Source organism: Pogoniulus pusillus, chromosome 30 (genome assembly GCF_015220805.1).
Source record: "Pogoniulus pusillus isolate bPogPus1 chromosome 30, bPogPus1.pri, whole genome shotgun sequence".
Classification (NCBI taxonomy): domain Eukaryota; kingdom Metazoa; phylum Chordata; class Aves; order Piciformes; family Lybiidae; genus Pogoniulus; species Pogoniulus pusillus.
Window position 1 is genome coordinate 13,949,672 of NC_087293.1, and position 23,920 is coordinate 13,973,591.

Below are 23,920 nucleotides of genomic sequence, written 5' to 3' on the forward strand. Positions count from 1 at the left end.
CTGCAACTGAAAAATACTTGAAGCAACTTCTAATATTCAGAAGGAAAAATGGTGTAGAAGTTACACTGGCAACACTTGCTGGATGTCGACCAATTTGCAGAAAGAAGACAGTGAGCAAGATGCTACTTCAAGTAGTATGTAAAAATAAAGTTGACTATGTAAAGCTTAAAATACTTGATGTAAAACTATGAGTTCTAATGCAACACACACAATCAGAGCAGAAAATTAAGTAGTGGGTGGGCAGAATCTTTTCTGCCTACCCTGAATAATAACTGTACTTGCTTCTGCTGCAGCTGTCAGAGACTAACTACCCCTTGGGCACTCCATTCGAAAGACCATAGCAAAGTGTAGGCTCCAAGTCACACAGACTGACGATACAGATTTGCTCTGCTTCCACAAGGGAAACTGCTCTCTACACAAAGCAGCACAAAAACCCCAAGACAGCTTCAGAGGTCCTCGTGGAAGCCAACAGCATCAAGGAAAAGAAAACGAATGGCAGAATACTGAGAGCTCATCTCAAGCACTGGTGTCTGAGCTCTTGTCCCTGTGGTTTAATGATTGAAGACCGACTTAAAAGCAACAAAAGGCAGTTCAAAAATCAGAAGTAACTTGAGACAGTTCAAGACCCACAGTGTCAGTAGCACGCAGTGCTTAAGGAAACCAGGAATCAGCAGCCACATAAAATCACAGACACTCCTGGCTAATCCCCTTACACCTTCCTGGAGCACAATACAGGTGCAGAGTAAAATACAAAATAATTAATCCACTACCTCTAAAGCCATCCCCACTCACGTGAGTTGTATTACAAACACTTTCTAGACCATTCTTGCGCTCAACGTTTGAGCTTTTTTACCCACCCCTCAACTGCCATTTGTCACTCCTACTTTCCAATTCATCTTTTCCCCTCCTCCTATTTGCAAGACTTGATACTTTTCCCCGAGTATCCTCCCTTAAGCTCATTCTCATTATCTCACGTTTTCCTTTTCATTCATCAGCCTGCTATTGTCTCTGCTCCATTTAGCACCCTCACTGAGAACACTAAAGATCAGTTTCAAAAGCCAGCTCCCAAATCACACTACACACACCAAAGCTTTAATAACAAACATTCTGTGCCATCATCAAATGCTATACATCAGGTTGTGACTACTCACAGGAATCATAGAATCAACCAGGTTGGAAGAGACCTCCAAGATGATCCAGTCCAACCTATCCCCCAGCCCTATCCAGTCAACCAGACCATGGCACCGAGTGCCTCATCCAGTCTTTTCTTGAAGACCTCCAGGGACGGTGCCTCCACCACCTCCCTGGGCAGCCCATTCCAATGCCAATCACTCTGCCAACAACTTCCTCCTAACATCCAGCCTATACTTTCCCCGGCACAACTTGAGACTGTGTCCCCTTGTTCTGTTGCTGGTTGCCTGGAAGGCACCGAGTATTGTTTCAAACATCCCTTTTAAACAGAAATGACCACTGAAACATGGGCTTGCGATTTACACAGAAGAAAAGCCTCCCTGCAGATCTGTTTAAAGCAGAACCAGGGCAGCCAGACCTACCTCTGCAAGCTGCCCCAGAGCGTAGAGGGTGAGTTTCTTCGGGTCTGTGTAGAGAATCTCACCAAGCTCCTGGTAAGGCTTCCCAGCAGCGGTGAAGTGTCCCTGAGCGAGTTGCTTTTGCCTCCTGCTGTAGTCTTCCCAGAAGACTTGTTCTCTTGGAGGTCCACTGCTTCTGTAGAGTGTTCTGGTTCTGGCCAAGACCTTTCCGCCCTTCTGTGCGGAGTCAGGCAAAGCCTGGACACGTACAAAACGCCGAGGGTTCAACACTTTAGTGGCTGCCTGCAGCTTCATTCTGCTGGCCTTAGGCGGATCTGATGCCACAGGTGCCTTGAGTTTCCTGCTCCTCCCTGCATTTGCTATCACAGGTGACTCAGCTCTGCTGGGTTTAGGTGCCTCTAGTGCTGGCATGGCTCTAGAATGGCAATCCAGGTGGTCTCGGTGCCCAGGTTACTAAAAGCTGTAGCTTCCCAGACATGAGACCATGCACCTGCTGCCCAAACTCTGAAACAAGCCCTGCCAGCTTTCTAAAGGGTAGCTCAGCAGAAGAACCTGCTGCTACCTAACACATGAAGCCTCGTTCCTCTTAGCTGCCCTTCGAACAACAGAACTAAATCCCGAAGGGGCCGAGGACACCACAAACCTAAGCAGTCCCCTGGGAAACTCCCTCTGAAGGGTAAACGTCCCTGACACCTATTTTAACAGCGGCACCACCTCCGCTGCCCGCACTCCTTGCTCGAGAGCCTGTGGCCGCTCCAGCCCTGCAGACCAGCCTCAGCTCCCCCCGCGCCGGTCCCTCGGGCCCCAGCCCCTCCGCCCGGTCCCGCAGGGGCCCAGCGCCGCCGACCTTAGCGGCCCCGCGCGGCCGGCGCGTGCCCGGCGTTGCCAGGGAACGCCCGCGCCTGCGCGCGCGCGCACGGTGCTGCCTGCGGGGGGGGGGGGGGGGGGGGGGGGGGGGGGGCGAGCGGGGCCGCGCGGGGTGTGTGCGAGCGGGGCCGCGGCTGGAGCCGCCGGCGCACGGCAGCGAGTCGGGAGGGCAGGAGCTGTACACGTCCTCGGGTCCGGGCGTTATCGACCCCTGGCACGGCAGCACCGCGCCTCTGCCTCTTTCAGACACCTCCAGCCACGGGCATGCAACCGCCTCCCTGGGCAGCCTGTGCCGGTGTCTGGGAACCTTTACGCAGACTCACAGAGCTAAGCACGTTAGAAAAGACTTCTGAGATCATCGAGTCAAACCGAACACCTTCTAATTAACCCATAGCACTAAGTGCCTCATCCAGCCTCCCCCTAAACACCTCGAGGGACGGTGACTCCACCACCTCCCCGGACAGCCCATTCCAATGCCAATCACTCCTGCTGTGAAGAACTTCTTCCTAGCATCCAACCTGAACCTGCCCTGGTGCAGTTTGAGACTCTGTCTTCTTGTTCTGTCTCGGGGTGCCTGGGAGAAGAGACCAAGCCCCACCTGGCTACAACCTCTTTCCAGGTAGCTGTAGGGAGCAGTAAGGTCTCCCCTGAGCCTCCTTTTTTCCAGACTAAACAGCCCCAGTTCCCTCAGCTGCTCCTCATGGGACCTGTTACAGAAACACAGAATTGCCTAGATGGGAAAAGTCCCTTTATGAGCATCAAGTCCAATCATTAGCCTAACACTGACAAGTTCTTGACTAAACCCTATCCCTCGGCACTACATCTGCACAGCCTCCAGAGATGGGGACTCCACCTTCTTCCTGGACAAGCTGTTTGAATGCCTGATAACCCTTTCAGTGACAAAATGCTTCCTCCTGTCCAGCCTGAACTTCCCTTGGTGCAACTGGAAGCCACCTGTGCTCCAGACTTGCAGCATGAGTGCGCTGTGCCCGCTTGGTTGCTGGCTTGCCCTTAGGGATGAGGCTGTGTGGTGTGGCTGTGCCACCCCAGCCATGCTTCAGCCCCAGGGGGCCAGGGAGAGAGCCTAAAAGGGATTCCTCTTGCAAAACCCACACTGGAGGGCACCAGGAGACAGTAGCTAGTTTGAGGTTTCTCCAAGATGACGTTCCCAGTTTCTGAGTTAGAATCATAGAATCAGTCAGGGTTGGAAGGGACCACAAGGATCATCTAGTTCCAACCTCTCTGCCATGGGCAGGGACACCTCACACTAGATCAGGCTGTCAAGTTCTTCGTTAATGGTTGGCCTCAATGATCCTAAGGATCTTTTCCAACCAAAACAAGTCTGTGGAGATGGATTTTCTCACCTAGCTTTCAGCTGAGGGACACCTGAGATTAAGGGACACTAGAGCTTGTGGGAAGTCAAAGCAATTAATGACATATTTTGCCTTTTGGTAAACAAAACCTTAACACTTCCTAAAATAGTGGGAAAGCTCAGTGGTTAAAGCAATGGGAAGCAGGAGATCTGAATTGCATTGCAACAGTAAAGGTTAATATTCATCAACAGTACAATTACCTATAGCCCTTGGCTTCTCCCCTGGCAGGACAGCTTGGGGTGCATGCCTGAACAACCCCAGCCCCCTGGCACATGAGGGCCTCAGGGAGATGCTGCTCAGCCCTGGAGAAAACCCATCCAATCTCACTCCTCCTATGACCACTTTCAGTAAAAGCCTTTCAAACTTCACTCAAACCTTGTCAAACAAGCAGTAACTGATGGCAAATGAGAACTTGAGATGAATTTAATACTGTATCTATTCAGCCCTAAAGTACATGGACGATCAGCAGCAATAGCACATTATTTGAGGTATATGATTTCCAGCAGATTGGGTTTTTAGCCTGTCAAGATCACTCCAACCATTTGAGTCCTGTGAGCTCTCTGAAGGGATGAGGTATCTGGAAACACCTCCTCCTTCCCTCCGCCCAGTCTTTCCTATCAGCCCTGAAAAAATCTCACCCTTGCTATTATTTCCCTGCATTTTTTATCTATCCAACACTTCTTTACAATTACAATTTTGGATTTAGAGTGATGTGACCAAACGTGAGAGGGCAGAAGCAGTGAGCCACAGCAGGAGGAGAGCTGCACAGCCCCAGGACTTCAGGAGGACACAGGGCACATTTGCACCTGGGAAAGTTCCCCTCCCACCTTGTTTGCCTCCTCAGCTTTATATCTTGTAGGAGCTGAGTTGCTTCTCAAAACTCCATGTCTTGCACTGCTTTGTTTTTTGGGAGAAGCTTCCCACCCATGCAGCTGTCTGTGCCACTGGTGTTGGCACACAGATGTGCTCAACAGTGGAAAAAGCCATTTTTGCTACTTTTCGTCTTCATCATGAATGTTTCCAGCTGAAAAGAAATACTCCTGCACCCAGTGTTTGAGATAACCCCAGGAAATATCACAGGTTAGTAATGGTGATCCTGCTTTTATTGGACCTGGGTGTATGAGCAGGGTTTCAACTAAAACATTTAGAAAAGAACCAGTTTTAGTGAATTCCCAAATACAAATGGTGACATCTCATCTAGCACAAGGATTTCAGCTCCGGGGACTTCAGGGAAATACCTGCTAGACAATCACCAGGTGCAGCTTTCATGCCTAAAAATGTGCCTCTAGAGCCACAGCTTTTGCATCAGAAAATGGAGCTTGATTGGTTTTGCTGATGGGTTTGCATTTCAAGAATCATCAGCTCGACCTTTAGCTGCATCAGGTTGAGACCTGCCAGGAGCTCCAGGTCCTAGAAGGGAGGATGTCAGATGAGATATGTCACCCTCAGCACCCTCTCATAATTTAACTCGAGTCAATCCAGATGCTGCAATGTGCTGCTGAGGACCAGGGTGGGCATGTGAGAACTGTCCCCCTCCCGCAGCCTTTAGTGCTGTAATGCCTTGGAGCTCTGCCCAAACCACACTCTGCTTGCCTAGTGGATCCATTTTTTATGGCCTTGAATTAACCAAAGTGTTACTTGGCTTTGTCAAGATGCTCAGGGGCTGCTTAGGCTGGAAAAGGCTCAAAGGGGACACCTCATCTCTCCTGATATCCCAGGAGAGATCCCAGTGCCTCTTGCACCCATGTTCCCCATCCCACTGGCATGGGCACCTGCACCCCATAGGCAACTTGAGGCATGGTCTTTATAATGAGAGCAGTAAAATATTGGTTCCCCAGGGATATGGTTGAGGCCCTGTCCCAGGAGACATCTGAGATCAGTCTCCCTGTGGCCCCAGGCAGCCTGATCTAGTAGGAGGTGTCCCTGTTGACTGAAGGGGGGTTGGGCAAGATGACCTTTGAGGGCCTCTTCCTACTCAAAGCAATCTGTGAATCCCTGACCCTGGCTGTTTTTCACAAGCCCATCACACATTTTTCTAGGCTGTTTGCAATTTGTTTCCCCTGAAGTTTGTCACTGAGAACCCATCCTGAAAACTCCTCCCTGGCAAGAAGTTCCTTCTGGAGCTCTGAGCTCAGAGAGGAGCGAGCTGCTTGTGCCTGGCTCCTTAGTGCCATTTCCATGTACAAAAGCTCCCACCAAGAGAGAAGAGGAGGGCATCATTCAGAAACAAACAAAAAAGATGGTTCTATGGGCTTGAGGTTTTGCAGGCACACAAACCCACTTCCTCTCACAGCCCTCAGAGGCTGCCAGGTAAAGTTCTTGTGGTGCCCATCTCCAGCCCCTCAGCCAAGCCAGGTGGGTTCTCCCAGCTCTTCCCCTTTGTGATGGTTTGAGGCTAATTTTTACTGAGAGAAATGAAACCCTTCACTGTGAGAATAAAATAACAGTAATCTATATCTCTCTGTTTTTCTGCTGAGAAATGTAACTAGTCAAAATATAGACAAGAGGGTCACTTCTCACACACTTCTTAGCTCTCACTGCTGGCTGTGCCTTCTCTCCAGCAGTCTGGTCTCTGTGGCTGACTCTGCCTTTAGCTCTCTAAATCCACCTAACCCCTTTTCCCTCTAACCTCCTTGTCATCTTTTTTGACATCTCACTTCAGATCTCCAAATTTATCACATGAGATACACCTGGGTCGATCTGGTTATTTCTGAAGGGAGGGGGAAGGGGAGATTGGCTTGGGAGCCCTCCCGGGGACTTTGTTTCTGGGAGGGGGATTGTGTTTCTGTGTTACTTCTAATGTGTGTATAACTGTATGTATTTGTGTATATCTGCTTGTATGTTGTGTAAGCTGTAAATATAGCTTCATTCTTAGTTTCCAGCTCAGCTGAGTCTCATCTGGGTGACTTTGGGGGGGGGGGGGGGGGGGGGGGGCAGGTAATACCCAAACTATCACACCCTTCCTCAGCTCCATTTCTCCTCCACCCTGCTCACCATCTCCTGCCATTTTCAAGCAATGCTCCAGGAGCCACAGGCAGGCATTTGTTTCTTTTCTCCTTCTGTGTCATTTCTCCATCCAGCTTACAATTTTTGGTGGCAATTTAACAGCTTTTACAAATTACATTGCTATCTTTTCCTTGCTTATTGTTAGAGAGGAGAAAGTCCCATTTTTCACTGTGATCCTTCAGGTTTCTGCTGTCACTGTATTTAAGGCTTTGCTTTTTTTTTTCCCCTCCCTCTTTTTTTTTGTCCTTCGCTTTTATTTTCAATATCCCTCAAGGGCAGCCTTGGAAATTCAAAGCTGTTCCCTGACTATCAGTGGATCTGTTATTCTCTTTTGGCAGTTCTGTCTCTCTTCTTTTCTGTCCTTCCACCTAAATGACACCCTTTTCTCAATAAATTACCCTTTGTCTTTCAAAGCCACGTTTCCTTTTGTGACAGTTTGGATGTATAATAGTTGCATCCCAGCGGATACCTTCAGGAGCGTCGACTAACAGGCCAATACAAACTCAGTGGTGCAGAAAATAAAGAGATTTGCGTATTCTGGGCTGTATTCTCCCCCCCAACAAGTGGGCTGTGCTCTGAATTTTCAAAGTTGGAGTTTAAACTTCCCTGGAAATGGGCTGAACCCATGGCAGGATGACCTTTTTTTAAACATAATTCCCCTTAGGGTGCCTGCAGAATGCCCTGGGGCAACCCATCCCTGCCCCCTGCCATAGGGATTTATGTCCCTGGCCGGCTGACCACAATGCATAAAGCTCCAACGCCTTCTGAAAGCAGAAACCCAGCACCACCAACAGCATATGCCTAATTCTGCTGCCCCATTTAGGGCATTCAGCAGTGTTCATGCATTGCAGGTGTGGAGCAGCAGGGAAATGAGCAGCACCTTGAGCAGTGGGTGCCAGGGAATGGCAAAACTGGGGAAGAATTTAGGAATAAGTTCTTTACAGTTCTTTACAGTGAGGGTGGTGAAACACTGGAACAGGTTGCCTTGGGAGATTGTGGATGCTCCTTCCCTGGAGGTGTTCAGGACCAGGTTGGATGAGGTCTTGAGCGACCTGTTCTAGTGGGAGGTGTCCCTGCCTATGGCAGAGGGTTGGAACTGGATGATCTTTGAGGTCTCTTCCAACCTAAACCATTCTATGATTCTAAATATCACCTCCAGTAACAGCTCTGGGCATCTCATATGCTCCCTAAACACATGTAAGTGGTCTGGGAAGCTTTTTTCCACCCCCATATGGGAGTACATACCTGAGCACACCAGGTTGCTTTGAGTCTTGCATGGGGAGAAGACAGCTGTGCTGTCAGGAGTAAGGAAATCAGTTGCATTGTGCTTTGTATTTATCCAGCTTTTTCCACAGTTCGTGGTGGAAATGTGCCTGAAAAACAGCAGACCCACAACAGCCCTGATTGCTTCAGAGGAAACATTGATTTTTCAAGCATTTCCTAGCAATAACAGCAGCGATCGATCGCTCTTGCTCGTGATGTCACTAATGGAGGATAAATGTGCAGCATGGCTGAAGCAGCAGCTTTGGGATGTCCCCAAGCTCCTTGCGGGCTGGGAGGGCTCCTGGGAACCTTCCCTGCTACACTGGCACAGTGGGGAGGGTCCCCAGGAGCCCCGCCTGCCCACAGGGACACAACATGAATCCACTGTTGCTGGAGAGGGTTTGCAGCAGATGAAGCTTGAGGAGGTTGAATGCTTACACTACATACCCATCAGATGAGGATGGAGACATCCAAGCCCAGGGCTGACAACAAGACCATCCTTTCCAGCTCCTGCAAGCTGCCCAAAAGCAGCAGGCTGGACATTTTTGTAGATATTGTCAAGAACCAGACCTTGGCTTTAGCAGCTTGGGACTTTCCTCTCACAGTCCTGCACCTTCTGTCTCTTTTCCAAACACCAGACAAGCCAAACATTATTATACAATCCCAGCATCTGGCACGCAGCTCTGGGCAAGCCTCTCAGCCTGTCGCTGGTGAGATAAATGAGTCCGTTTCAGTGGCCGACTTCATAAAAATATATGAAAAGTAGTTAACAAAAGGGTATTTCACAAAGCTGGGAATGCAAATGCAACCTCTGAGATAACTAATTAACTGAAGCAGCTATAGAAAGGGGAAGCAGCTTCCCATCTGTGGAAATAGATGTCATTTTATAGAGACTCTAATTAGTTACGCCCAGTCCTGCAGCCGTCTCGTCGGCGGCGCACGCAGGCTGCCTCCTGCTCTGCAGCTCTGGGGGCTCTTGATGTAAAGAGAGGGAGAGCAAAGCTGGGGAAGAACTGCTTCATCTTGCAGAAGTCCCCTACGAGGGGTGGTGTTTTCAACTGGTACCCAAACAGCAAACAAAGGCAGGGCTGTTTTGTAGAGCCGGTCATGCAATGCCATCTGGCACGGAGCAACGGCAGCGCTCGGCCCCGGCTGCACGGCAGGGTCTGTCCCAGCAACAGTTCTGTGCTGGCTCTGGGGAGATCTGTGCTCATCCATCTCCTGCAGCCGCAAAGGGACTCACAGGGGAGGTTTGCTGGGGGCTGTGGTTCAGAAGTGCTAGCCCTGGGGGATGCCACATCCCAGGGTTTTTTGTGTGGCTTGGGTATTGTGCCCACGGGGAGTTCTTGGAAGGGTTAATTGTTCCGCAGAGCTCTGGGATTGCCAGCTTTTATTTGGTGGGAGACAGCGCCCTTTGCAGATACAGATTTACCTTATTGTAGTCTTCCAAGCTGCCACCTCCTTGATAGAGACTGTCCCAGCTGGGGAGGAAAAATTCCCGTCCCAGCTCCTCCATGAAGAATAATTTTCCCCTCCTCAAACCTTTCCAGCAACGTTTGGGCAGAAGCCTTAGGTTTTGATAAACGCCATGCTTTGGGCTGTACCCCTGGACCGAGAGCGCAGCTCACACTAAAGCATTCCCCAGGGAGTGGCAGTACCAGGAGGGCGCACACCGGAGTTTGTCCCCACTGTGCCACCACCACAGCCTATACCTTTCCCTTCTGAGCTCCTCTCATGCAACATTCAGCTTTTTCCTTGCTCCTCTGCTGGCGAGGATCCCTGCAAACCCCCCAGCCTGCAGTCAGCTCAGCAGGATTAGCGCCGGAGCGGGGCGTACCGTGGGAATTAGTCACCACCGGGACCTCAGTCAAGTGTTTTACTTAATGCCCTTTTCCAAAGATGTTTGTACTTGAAAAAATGAAGAGTTACGAGCTCTCTGCTAGCACCCATGACTCAGAGGAGCTGTGGGCACACACCATTTCAGACAGAAGTGTCTTCACAGTACTGACGCAGTGTGGGTGAGAAGGGGAGAGGGGTTGCTGCTGCTCCCTGAAACAGCTGAAACCCGCCTGCCACCCGCGTTCCTCCCCTCATGTCAGAGCTTCACCCTTTGCCGGGGGATAAAACCCTGCTGAGAATGCAGGGCTTGGAAAAAAAAAAGCCCTAAATTGCTTCAATTTGCAAGGCCAACAGCTTTGTACAGAGGGAACGGCTCCAACCACCAACGGGGAGAGGCCACCACCCAAACTGCACCTGGAGGCTTGGCCAGGGTCTGACCTGCCCCAGTAACAGCCATCAGAGCTGCTCCAGATCAAAAGCAGCTCTGAAATTTAATGCACCAAGCAAATGCACAGAACATGCAGCAGGACAATGCTCTTCTCCCAAAGGCTGTCCTGCCTCTGGGGCTGCCAGGAACTTGCTCAGCAAGATGTCCATGGGACATTGCCAACCCCCCAGGAGCTGGCTGTAAACCCAGCAAGCCTCTGCTAGATGTTACCTGTGACCTGCCCCAGTGCACAGGCCTGTGCATGGAGCATTGAAGGCAGAAATACTTGCAGAAGCCATCTGGGGGTTGTCCAGGTCCCTGTCAGCCATAGCAGATCGCAACACAGGACTCACAACAGCCAGGAAGGTTACAGGAAAAAAAACAGTGATTGTTTATTCACCTTCTCTTGATTCATCATCTCCCACCTGAATCCAGTGTCAGCCTTGCTGGGAGTTAATGGATTGGAGATTGTCAGCAGCTGGGAGATGCTGCGCAGGGGGAGGACCAACCAGCAAGACAATTTATAGGGACACAAGCCTTGAGCTTTCTTCAGATCTACTTCCAGCATGTCACTGGGACAGTTGAGGATTAGCTGCCAAGCAGAGGCATTTGGAAATCCTCCCAGCTCTTTCCCAAAGTAGAGGAGGAGGAGGTGGCAGCTTTGACCATGCTGACCCAGGTTACTCCCACCCACACAGGGCCCCCGAGGGAGTGCTGGGAGAGGGAACTTGTGTGTTCTGCAAGACCTGGCCTCCACCAGTGAGGACTGGGACAGTGACTTTGCACAACACTGTGTCTCAGTGACTTGTGACCCCATTCTGCTCCAGCCAGCTGCAGCAGCTGGCAGAGGCTTGCTGGGAGCGGGTTGCAGCCTGGGTATTATTAGCCCTGGTGGTTTTATTTCTGAGGGCTGTGTTTCAGCCAAGTTCAACTGGTGCAGTTTGACCTCCAGTGCCACAATGGGCACTGGGCATATTCCGGCCCTCCACAAACACTCCAGCACTCACTGTGTCCCCTTCATGCCACCACTCAGCCATGCAACTTCCCACAGCAAAGTATTTCATAATCCTTCTTTTGTTATCATTGAAAACAAGAGAAGCAATGGTGATAAACGATCCTAAGCTGGGGCACATGAGGCTCTGGGTTGTGCAGGGCTTTGCCGGATCACATAACTCTCCTTGGTTTGCATTCCCAAGGGAAATTTCCTCTCCTCTTTGCAGAGCTCAGGTTCTCAGAAATCTCTCCTTGCTGCTGTCCTACTTAGAGGGGGTGAAAGAATGAAATAAAGAGTGTATACATCTGTATCAAGCTGCAGCATGGGCTGCTTCTCTGGTGTCATGCTGCATCTCCCCTGCGACTCACCCAGCCTAGGCTTGCAGAGCAGTGGGGCTTGTCGTGGCAAATCACCCAGGCTCCATGGCTGGAGAGGACAAAGTGGGCACTGCTGTCAGCCCAGAGAAGCAGGACATCCCTCCATGCCATCCCAGCCTGGGCAGGATGGGAGTCGTTCTGCCAAGCCCCCGAGCAGCAATTCTCAGCACGCCTGCAGCCCTGGAGCTTGTCAAAACTTCCTCAAGTGCAACACCGAGCGAGCTCCTGGCTGCAGCTTGTCAGAATGAATCGAAACGCAGAGGGGAAGTCATTAAGATCTCTTTCATTAACACCATTCCTCACAGGCCTGGAGAAGCTGAGGTTTTGTCAGCTCACGTTATCACCACGGCTTTGCTGTTTCCCAACCTTGAAGAGATCCTGCCGAAAAGCGCAGCCGCCCCCTCGCCTGCTCCCCTTGCCACCAGCAGCTATTTTTATTTCACTCCCTGAGATAAAAGTATGTGTGTGGGGGAGGTATTTACACACACACACACATACACACACCAGAAAACATCGATGCACATAAAAATAACCTGATGATTTGAGAGAGGCGTTTCGCTTCCACAGAGCTTTCTGTTTGCCATTCCGTTGTGAAAAAGGGAATGCTAAAGTTGCTTGAGGCTTTGGCATGGCTCTTGTGGATGCACTGAGCATCCTCTTATGCACAGGGTATTGAAGCCCCCAGTGCACAGGGTGGCAGCTTGAGGGGGGAAGTGTGGGCTGGGTTCGTGCTGGAGTCCCTCGAGTAAAAGTTAAGAGACTTTTGTGGCACTGGATAGCTCATGGCTCACTGTGGAGCAAATTCAGTGGAGCTGAATTCCTACAGAAACCTTCATTCCATTCATGAGACATTTCCAGATGTGCAAGTGCCTGCCTTCGAGTTGCTTTTATGCTTGAAATGTCTTTCTTAAAGGAAAGAGGGAGGAGAAGGATGAGTGCCTGCTACCGCCAGCCACAAGCTAATGCTGCCTGGGCTGTGTGTGCTTGGCTGTGACCAGGCATCAGGGAACTGCAGCACCTGCCCATCCTGTGGGGTGAGCATCCAAAGGGCTCATGCACCTGCATCTCCTCCTGCACCCCGTGCATCCCACAGGATGGATTTAGCACCCACTGACTCCAGTGGGATCCACTGGGCAGGCCAGGCTCTAAAGCAGCACATGGGTTTGCTGGGGAGCAAGCTCAGACAGTGAAGCAGGCAGCAAAAGCAGGCTCAGGGCAAGCACCTGCTGAAACCAAGATGACCCAGGAGCATGAGACCCGGGGCAGTGCTATCGGTGTCCCTGCAAGCCACAGCATGCCAGGACGTCACTGCTGCCCTGCTGATGAGCACATCCTAGGCTGCACCAGCCAAGCCAGCATAGCTCTGCAGTACAGAACATCCTCAGTGGCTCTGCCGCGGAGGAAACACGATCATGCTCACAGAGCCCCGGCAGCGAGGGTGATGCCCTCAGGCTGGCTCCTGCCAGCCTTGTTTTGACTTTCTTTTTAATAGGCTGCCCCACACAGCATTCTTGGTGACAAGCGACAGCCTCCTTGCATGAACAGCGCTCCACCAAATGGTACCACTGTTATTACCTGGGTTTGTGAGTATAATAGATAATATGACCACCTCCCTCCAAAATAACCTGGCGTTTGGAGGGAAGATTGGGATTATTTGCTGAACACCTCAAACTGAGATAACAGGAGGCAGCGGTGTGTGCTAGCAGGGAGCCCGACTGTGCCTTACGCACGCCGTACCTGCAGGAAGCTGCTTGCATTAAACCACAGGATAGCTGCCACTGAATCATTCCATAATTGCAGGAAGAGATAACAGGAAAAGGCAAAGCTTGCCCGGCCAAGGTTGTTTAAAAATATCTAGCCTCAGCCCTCACGGCTTTCTGCAGCTCTGCTGGGTGCCGGAAAGCCCACGCTGCTGCTGGGCAGGTACTCCCTGCGGGCTCAGTCCACTGAAGAAACGGCTGGGATCTTGCCCAGGATCTCTTCCCAAAACTCGAGCCAGCACCCAGCTGGGAAGTGCCCTGCGTGCTGGGAAAAAACACAGCGTTGCTCTCCTCACAGTGACCTCCATGCTGCGTCAAGCGCGAAGACATCTCCGCACCCAGCGGGGGCATCACCCTGCCTGCCAGGTGGACCCATCTGCTTTAAGAGGAGAACTTTTAAATGTACTTAAAAAAAAAAGCTTGTCTGGAGGTGAGCTGAAAGGGCTGCTCCACGTGGCCCAGGCTTGACTGGAGTTGGAAGCAGCCGTTCCCAACCCAGCAGAGTGTCAGAAGATCCTGGGTGCAGGTGCTGCCCAGACACTGGCGCTGCTCACTGCATGGGTGTCTGCTGGCACAAGTAGGGAGGGAGGGAGGTATGGAGCAGGGAAAGGCTTCTCTGGAGCCTCAGGGCTACTCTCCCATCACCCCCAGATCATCTTCCTGGGAGGCAACACAACCAAGGCTTGCATATTTGCTGCTGTTGCTCACTCTGAGCACCCCAGCCCACCCTGGGGAAGAGAGACCTGTCAGAGGAGACAAACCAGCCCGCACACGTTTCTTTTGCAATGAGTAAGTAGGCTTAAGTAAACCACAGGGTAAACACGTTCATTTTACTTTCAAAACAAAAGCAAAGAACCACAAAGCCCGGCTCTGCTCTCTGAGCAAGGGCGGGTGTGTGACTATTGGCGTTTGTCCCCTTGCTGCTTTCGCAAGTTGCCAGCGTCTCAAAACCTGGCAGCCGCTACAAGACAAAGTGACAGATTTAGCTCAGGAGTGAAAATGCTGCTTGTGGATGCCAAGGAGAGGGGGGGGAAAGAAGTAAAACCTATAAGGGAAGTGCCTGCTGCCCTGCAGAGTGAGCCTGGGCTGGGGGGTGCTGAGCAGTGCTGTCTCAAAGCCAAGGTGAGTTACTGCTGTTGCCTGTCCCTCAAGCAGAACTACTCAGGGGATATTGGTGTTAGGCTGATTTATAGCCAAGTGCTCCACTCCTGCAGCTCCAGGGGGGCATCCTGCATCAGATGACTTTCCAAGGAGAATTTAAGGTTTGCCTGTGGCTCCTTCTCTTTCCTCAGAAGTAAGTTTGGGCTACCCCTGCCCCAGCAACAAATCCCAGGCCTGAGAGCTGCCTTCCTAGGCAGTGGGTGGGGAGATTTGTTAGCACAAATATTGCCTGCATTGTTGCAGCCTAGTCTAGGTGAACCTGCTTTAGCAGGCAGGTTGGGCTAGTTGATCTCTAGATGTCCCTTCCAACCCCCACCATTCTGTGATTCTGTGACCCAGGCTCTGGTTTTATGCTGAGGCTTACTCTGTGGCTGATCCTGAGGAGCAGCACCTCACCCACACCCGCAGAGCTGTCACTCTGCTGGATCCAACAGCCTCTCCCCCATCGCTCCAGGCTCGCCTCATGGCCATGCAAAGGCCACAAGGAACCTGAATCCTGCAATGCCTCCTGCTCTTTGCACACACCCCAACCTCTGTGGAGGAGGAGCGAGGAGCCCAGACCTAACTCTGCCAGATCCAGGACCTCTCAGTGTTCATTACCATCAGATGCAGGATGGAGATGAGGCCATTTCCTAAGTGGTGCACGATAAAGAACTCACTTGCTCCTTTTGATGATGACTCCTGTGTCATTTCAGTAGCAGGTGGTGGAAGCAGGGAAAAAGCCCTATAAAATGTTTAACATCCCTTTAGCTTCAATTTATCTGAAGAGAATTCAAACAACACCATTTCCCCCTGCCATCTGGGTGCCACTTTAAGAGACATTTTCTCATATCATTGCAATTTCAGAAAATCTTGTTGTACAGCTATGGAAATGCAAGATGCTTCCCCCAAATTGTGCATCGATGTGAAGCTTTTTAAGCCTCAACTGCAGCTTATAATATATTTTGACAGCTCACAGATGGCTCCCAAGAAGCTTCCCTGGTTCCAACACCACCCATGCAGAGGAGCCCAGATTCGGGTGCTTCAGTCCTGCAAGGCAAAGCCCTCTGCTTGCTGTTGCCTTATTTTACTTCAGTAATGGGAAGAAGATTCCCTTGTAGAGCACTGAACCAGCTCGACCAGGCACTCAAACCCACAGGCTATTGCATATGGATGCACATAGGTGCATATGTTCGTGACTTGTGTTTCTCACTTGTGTGCCCCAAAATAGCTTAGAAACATATTGAGCCACTCCAAAGCCTTAGAAAAATATCAGAGGTACTTATAAATGTCCTGTGTGTTGGTAGCCTGAAAGAGAAGGGCTCTAGTGATGTCCCAGATGCACTCAGCCTTTCTCAGACACCCCCAAACCACTACAGAGAAAGCTGCTCCCTGCTAGCAGCCAACCCCACACTACAGCTCTATAGCTCAGGGGCTTTGATGCCAGCACAAGGCACCTCTTTCAGTGCCCTGGATCCAAAGAGACCCCCAGCCCTTGGTCCCAGTCATTAGCCAGGTGAGAAGGGCACCCCAGAGCTCTAAGCCTTGGGTTTGCTGAGCTCTGGACCAAAGCCTCACACAAACGGACTCTTTGTGTCATCCCTGTCGAGGACTACATTGACAAACTTCTACAGCCAGTGATACACAGCTCAGCCCATTTCTCCAGCCCTGTGCAACCTGTTTGTCCTTGTCCCTCCTCAGCAGAGGAAGAGGCAGAGCATCCATGGGTCCTGATGTGCTGGCCCCTCCAGCCCTACTGACTGCTGCTGGGTGCCCAGACATTGATTCACAGCCAGAGGAAGTGACTGAAGGATGAATGAAATGGTTAGCACAGGTCAGTAAGTGGTTAATGTTAGTTGACTTACAACTTAACAATCACATAAGTGTGGCAGGAGTGACTCTGGAGCAGCCAGTTCATCCAGGGAATGATCTGTGTCCAGCTGGGGAGGGGACTGGCTGCTCTTACCCATGCACAGGCAGGGTGTGGTAGCAGAGCTGCACCCATTTCACCTCCCAAGTGGTGAAGCCACAGAGCACAGAGCTGGGGTTGAAACCAAGAGAGTGCTGCTTCTACCCCTGGGTCTGCTCCTGGCAAGTCAGGCCTGAAGGAGCCCAAACCAGGACCCTACCACCCTGCACACAGCCCAACCTTGAGTAATTGCTGCTGCATGCAGTTCAGGGAAGTTTGCAGCAGGAAGATGGTTGTCCCTGAGGGACTGAAAGGACACTTAAGAGCTGAGGATCACAGAATCACAAACTATCAGGGGCTGGAAAGGACCTTCAAAGCTGATCCAATCCAACCCCCTGCCAGAGCAGGATCTCCTATACCAGATCACACACAAACACATTCAGGTGGGTTTTGAATACCTCCAGGGAGAGAGACTCCACAACCCCCCTGGGCAGCCTGTTCCAGTGCTCTGTCACCCTCACAGGGGGAAAAAAAAATCCTCCTCATGTTTAAATGAGACTTTCTATGCCTCAGCTTCCACTCATTGCCCCTTGTCCTGTGGTTGGGCACCAGTGAGCAGAGCCTGGCTCCATCCTCCTGGCCTCAGCCTTGCTGCCCCACGCATGTCACTTTGAGAGGGCCTCAGTTTCCCCCAGGTACATTTTCAGTCTTGAAAGGCAGGCTGCATCTTCTGGTTTTGCACTGATACCATCAACACCCATCCCTGGGAACTCAGGTGACTACTGGTTCCGTGGTGCTGTTCCCAGAGCTGCCAGGGAGGTGTTGGAATGCTGAGCACGCCTGCCCCGCTCCCAGAAATTGCAGTGAATCAGGAGTGCTGCAAATTGGCCTCTTTTTTTGGCTCTGGCTTGATGTGAAAAGCAAAACAAATGGAGGTTTTAAATGCAGCTAATCAAGGAGTTAGAGAGAGGTTAATCCTAATGGATTAATCAGCTCGCAGAGGGGTGGGAAGGAGGCATGGACAAGGAGGAGCAGAGAAACAGCCAAGCCTGGTTGCTGCTCCCAAAGGTGGCAGGAAGTTTCAGGAGAGTTTGGAGCTGGTTGCAGTGCTCCTGGTTCTACTTGGCTGCATCCATCATGGGTCTGATCTAGCAGTTACAGGTGAGTCCTGGGCTTCCCTGAGCCAAACTGAATCCTTGATGTGTTCCTTATCACTCCCTGGGAAAAAACAGTGAACAATGTCTGACTCCACTGCCCTCACCTACTGTCCATCATCTCCCTTTGGGCACCAACAGGGGATAAAATCCAGGACAGGGAGCAGCTTTGGTTGGTGTTAAAACCCTGCAAAACTCGGGGGTGAGTGGAAAAAGAGTTTTGTGTAGAGTGGGCTGCCCTGGGGCTTTCTACCATCACCTCCTGCAGAAAGCAGCACACATCGTGACTGCCCTGACCACCCTGTGGGATCTAGTCCTTGGTTCCTGCAGCCAAATCCAGACAACCTCCTGCCCAGTAACTTAAGACATCAGTGTCTGCCTCCCAGCACAGCCAGGTATTCTTCCTGGGGTAAAGCCTCTTTATAGGCAGCTAATTGGGCTTAGGCATAAGAAGGGCTTGAACATAATTAGTGACAGTGAAAGCAAGGAGGTTTAAAGAAGGTTATTAATGATAGACACCACTATATACAACAGCATAACTGCCAAAAAAATATTAGATCCATTAAGTATCATTATCAAGACTTGGAGCTAATCATTTAAGCTTAATGAAACCAATACATTTCTCCAGCACCGGCAGCAGTGCTTATCCCTCTGAGGGAAGCAGCAGCTGGGAAGTGCTCAAGCTATGGTGTCTCAGCAGTCTCTCTGCTGTCCCTGGCCATGACACCAGTGCTGGCTCTGGGCTCCATGTTCCCAAGAGCTGAGCCCACTTCCAGGTGCTTCCAGAAACAATTCCCCCATTCCTAGCAGAAGACATTTTGTTTGGGTAGCTCAAAAACCTTCTGTCCTACATAGGCATTTAACACCTCACAGAAAGTCTTTCCCAGCACCCTGTGGGTCAGGCTGGTGCTCCTGGTCTTTAATACTTGAGCCAAAGGTGTGAAGAAGCAAAATCAGTCAAGGAGAACAGGGAGATCTCCCAAACCTCCCTTAGCTGGTGCAGGAGCAGGGGTCCAAGGTGTCCCTGATGCGTCCCACTCCAACACCTGTCTCTGCTGCCTGGGTGCAGGCAGAGCACTCATCCCACTGCCTCCCCCTGCACCTCCCTCCTCCTCTCTCTTGTTTTGAGCAGCCCTTTAGAGCCCAGAGGAGAAATGACTCCGAGCCAAGGCGGCTGCGATGATCTCACTGCTAATTACGAAGAGAAGTCGTTTAGCCGTGGCTGCACGTGATGAAGCCATACGACAGAGGAACAAAACCCCTCAGCCCCCACTCCACATCACAAATCAAAGAGAGGAAAACTCAAAGTAAGCAAACCCAAGCTCGTCTGCTGCACTGTCCCCAAACCCAGTGCAATTAGGGACAGGCAGCTCAGGTTGGGAAACAATTAAAAATCTCATTAGCCCCACTTCCCCCTTGCCTTCATCTGGGTCTGTTTTCTGCCCTGATCCCAGCAGTGGGATCACCTCTGTGGCAGGACTCAGCATCACTTGAAAGTGGAGCCTGGGATTAGCAGCAGCCTTATTAAAAACACTCACTCACACCTCATTTTACCTTCACACTGGAGATGATTTAGCTTGATTTATTCTAATTAGTTGTAATTTATTGTTTTAATGAGTTCTTCTGCAGGCTTTCTGTGCTTCACAACCACCCTCAGCTGCTGTAGTATGTTTCAAGGAGGTCTTTTAATAAGAAGTTGTTTCCAAAGCTGCCTTAGATAAGGGGATGGGTATTTTTCTCTCCTGAACAATGTGAAAGAAGAAAATGAAGAAGAAATTTTCCTCCCCTCTAGGATGGGTTTGCTGGGGAGCATCTGGCTGGAAGCAGGAGGTTGCACTTCAGAGCATCACCCAAATGACAAGATGGCCTTTAATTACCAGCAACATTTGCAACCAGCTTTAAAAACTGACAAAAGAAAATGAATAGGAGAAAAGTTTCCTTCACCCTCCCATTGTAGCCCATTCTTTGACAAAGGAACTCATGGCTGCGAGATGTTATGGTGCACAGAGGCACCTGCAGCTGCACGAAGGGGTTGGTGGTGCTTAACACCATGATCAACACACACTGTTCAACCAGCAGAGTTCATGATGCTGGTGGGGCTCACCAGACTGAGCCTCACAGCACACTCAGACCCCTACAAAGATGCAGACTCAGCCTCACAGCACACTCAGACCCCTACAGAGATGGGCAGAAGCATCCAAAACACAGTGCCATAACACCCCACCAACAGTGCTTTGTCTATGGAGGTCTCAACTACCTATGCTGTCTACAACTACCTGAAGGGACATTGTGGAGAGGCTGCTGCTGGGCCCTTCTCACAGGGAATTGGAGACAGAACAAGGGGGAATGGCCTCAAGCTGAGGCTGGGGAGGTTTAGATTGGACATTAGGAAATAGTTTTTCATGGAGAGAGTGGTCAGGGACTGGAAGGAGCTGCCCAGGGAGGTGGAGTCACCCAGCCTGGATGTGTTTAAGGGTGGTTTGGATGTGGTGCTTGGGGATATGGTTTAAGGTGAATCTTGTAGAGTAGGGTTCTAGGTTGGCCTTGGTGATCCTGAAGGGCTCTGCCAGCCTGGGTGTTGCTGTGATTCTGTCTTTCTTCCTCTCTGCTGGGAAGGTCAAAGCTTCAGTGGATTCTTGGTCTACTGCCCAGGGTGGCTGTGCCAGTTCATGGCCAGAAGCTCCTGCTGAACTTCCCAGTCTTTGACTTAAGAGAAACCAAGAGGCTGCCTGGTCAGCCAGGGCAGGTTATTTCTATGACACTGGGTTCCTTCATTAGAGAAAATAAAATCTCTTCCTTCCCTGTCCCCATGGCCACCACGTGGCAAAGTCTTATCTTTGGAGACATCCAGAATAAAGCAGATGAGATTTGCTCTGCAACTAGAGACCAAAACAGCAGCAAAGGAAGAATCTCCAACAGAATAAAAACTCCCAAAGAGAAACATGAAACTCCTAAATGGCCTCGACTTCAGTGGAGGAGACCCCTGATGGTTGCAGGAAGGACTTTTCCCTGGAGAAGAGGAACTGACTTACATTGCAAGGACCTGAGTTTGTGTGAGAAATAGTGAGGAACCCCTGGGGAGGCTTCTGGGAAGGAAAAACATCCAGAAGTGTTGGATCAGCTCCCCTGGGCAAGCCTAGATAGATCATCTCCAGGAATAAGAATCAGCTGCCAAGTGAGAGCATGGAGAGGTGGAGGGGAGGGTTGCAGCACTGAGGAAGAGGGTGCTGGAGGAGAACAGGCTGAGCTCCTGCAGACACACAGAGCACAGGCGGCTCAGAGCTCTGCAGAGAAGCTCCCAGAGCAGCTGGAAAGCACCAGCATCCCCCTCAGCCAACAAAAGGCTCTCTGTGGCCACCCAAGGACCCTACAGCACGATCTACCAGTGTGCCAGGAGCAAGTGAGAGGCAGCAAGGGCATCTCTGCAGGGTGAGCCATAGGCACACATGGATGCAAGAGCAATGCTAGTCCAGAGCAGAGCCAGATACAACTTTGGGACCTGCTGTGCCAGCCACTGGCCATGGCCCTGCCCAGACACAAGCCAGCTCCTGCCACAGGAGCTGGGGACTCAGAAAATAGAAGACCTGGGTTGGTCCTAGGAGAAGAAACCAGAGTCCTGGAGATGTCTGGTGTATCTGGACAGCTCTAGAGCTTCTCGGGGATTACTTGCCCTGCTCTCCACGCTGCCAACCAAAATAAATCAATTCAGCTTTCGCTTCCATTTTAGGAAAGTAAATCCTCTGGGACAGACTGGGAGCTGGTGCCCGGCATGGGGCCACGTGCTGCCCCAGCCTGGCCCTGCTGGGGTGCTGACCAGTGCTCAGAGCCTGCTCACCCCCTCGCTGCGGGCTGGGGGTGCTGGTGGGGCCCCCATGACTTCCTCAGCAGCTCAGGACAGATGGCAGGGCGCAGCTGGGAGGTTTATTCAGCCTCCTGCAAACCGAGCCGCCCACTGCCGAGCGTCCGGAGAGCTCTCCCAGGGCTTGGGCGACCTTCTCCTTATCTCCTCGTGTCCTTCGGCCCATCTGCAGCGGCTGGCTCGGCAGCAGGTCCCCCGGGGCCGGTTTCCCATGACGCAGCCCTTATCAAGGCGGTGCTGTGTTCCCAGCACCGAGCCCATCCCGGCTCCCCGTCTGCAGCGCTCGGAGCCGCTCGCTGGTGCTGCAAGCAGGATCGCTGCTGCAAAGGTGCCAAGAAAACCTTTCCCAAGCCAAAAAGGCTGCACGAACCACCTGCATTTCCCTTCAGCTATCCAGGAAGGCTATGCTGGGGCTTAGAGCCAAGCTTGTAAGCTCATGGTCCCGAGCTGAATCAAGAGCTACTGGATTCCCGAGCTTCAATCCCTGCCCTGGAGCAGGCTCAGTCCTCACTGTTCTGGCTGCTGCCTGGGCAGTGCTGGCACTGGTGGCAACAAGGGCCCTCTTGCAAGTTGCTCAGCATCTGACTGTTCAACTACACCAACCTCTGGAACAGGCTGCCCAGGGGGCTTGTAGAGTCTCCCTCTCTGGAGATGTTCAAAACCCACCTAGACACATTCCTGTGTGATCTGGTATAGGAGATCCTGCTCTGACAGAGAGTTGGACTGGGTGAGCTTTTGTGGTCCCTTCCAGCCCCTGGCATTCCATGATTCTATGACATTATATGATTCTCCTTCAGATGTGCTTCTCTGCTTTATCAGAGCAGACTTCTTAGAAGTCAAAAAATTAAATGTTTCAAACATCTGCTCCTGTGCCCTCCCTGGCCAGGGCACAGCTCTGGCTGGCAGCATCATTGTTCCAAAAGCAGGATTTGAAAGACATCTTAGTGACCCTGTGCTGGACCCTTTCCAGTGGTTCCTTCTCGAGCTGGGGTGCCCAGAACAAGACACAGTACTCCAGGTGAGTACTGTGTGTACACAGCTGAGTACACGGTACCAGTGCAGAGCAGAGGGGGAGGAGAACCACCCCAATGAAAGCAATCCTGCCCCTTCCCATGTGTGACAGGGATCCCAGGCCACAAAAATCTGTGGTCTCAGTGCCTCTCAAGCCCCCTCAGCCTGGGGTTATATCTGCAGCAAGCCTGCTCCTCCCTGCACACAGCCACATCCTGCACATGGCAGCTCCCTGCTAGAGCCTCTATGAAGCTATAACCCATAATGTGTTGTGACACCAGCCCGTGCAGCCTAATTGCCATAGACCCATGAAATGTGATGTAACTGGCAGCATGGCCACGACAGTGATGTCTTACAGGTCTAATGGCTTGAGGCCACTGCCTCACACGCAGCCTAAGCAGCAGCAAGCAGCTCCCACTCCCCACAGAGTCACAGAATGGCTCCAACCTCCCCCACCATGGGCAGGGACACCTCTCAACTAGACTCAGCTGCTCAAAGCCTCATCCAGCCTGGCCTTGAGCACCCTCAGGAAGGAGGCATCCACAGCCTTCCTGGGCAGCCTGTTCCAGAGCCTCACCACCCTCATACTTAAGAGCTTCCTCAGCTCCAGTCTAACCCTGCTCTCCCTCAGCTTCAAACCATTCCCTCTTGTCCTGTCTGTAGACATCCTGATGAAAAGTCCCTCTGCAGCCTTCCTGTAGGACCCCTTCAGCTATTGGAAGGCAGCACTAAGGTCCCCCTGCAGTTTTCTCCAGGCTGAACAATCCCAGCTCTGCAGCACCCCAGAAATGCACATTTCCCACCCCATCCTCCACATGGAGAGGGAGAGATGGTGAGGCAGAAGTGTTTCCAAAGGTGGTTTTGCACTTTCACGAACACCCATAGGAACTACTCACCCCTCACTTCAATGATCAGGTTATGGCCTTAAAAAACAAGCAGGTCTGCACTTACAATTACTTCATTAGTACACAACCCTCCAGACAATCAAATACCTTAAGAAGCTGCTGGCTCCACAAGTCCAACACACTGCCTGTGCAAGAGGTCCACGATGCTAATTACCATTGCCAGCCTCAGCCATCCAGAAATTATTGCTGATGCATCTTTTACAACAGCCTCTGTAAGGTGTTATGAAGGAATTCATCAGAAAGCAGAAGCAAATCAACCAGAAAATGATTGAAGAAGAAAACAAAACAAAACATACCCTCCCTGAAAGCTGCAGGACCAAAAGCTGGGAGCCATCACCCAGATGCAGCAGTCTTATCTGCTGAAGCCCCAGGGTTGAGCCCAAGGCTTCCTTTACTCCAGCATTGGTGTAGCTTCAGCCTGGGACCTCATTATATAGCCTGGGGTGGGAGAGGAACTCAGATGTGGCTCATTACCTCTGCAGCCCC

The 23,920-nt window shown here is 51.3% G+C and overlaps 1 protein-coding gene and 1 long non-coding RNA gene across 4 annotated transcripts in view; both read right to left on the reverse strand.

The window, feature by feature from the left end:
- Positions 1 to 2,363, reverse strand: part of CCDC60 (coiled-coil domain containing 60) — a 63,207-nt gene extending 60,844 nt beyond the window's left edge. For all 3 annotated transcript variants that reach the window (XM_064168220.1, XM_064168221.1, XM_064168222.1), the window contains exon 1: positions 1,554 to 2,363. In XM_064168220.1, coding sequence (XP_064024290.1) covers positions 1,554 to 1,961 — 408 coding nt within the window. In that variant the 5' untranslated portion in view covers positions 1,962 to 2,363. The remainder of the gene's footprint in view (positions 1 to 1,553) is intronic.
- An 11,908-nt stretch (positions 2,364 to 14,271) lies between these two features.
- On the reverse strand, positions 14,272 to 23,819 carry LOC135188917 (uncharacterized). The gene is made up of 4 exons (XR_010307887.1): positions 23,731 to 23,819; positions 23,522 to 23,644; positions 15,277 to 15,341; positions 14,272 to 14,417 (listed from the first exon to the last, which is right to left on the reverse strand). It is a non-coding gene; the product is annotated as an uncharacterized LOC135188917 (long non-coding RNA).
- Positions 23,820 to 23,920: the final 101 nt, after the last annotated feature.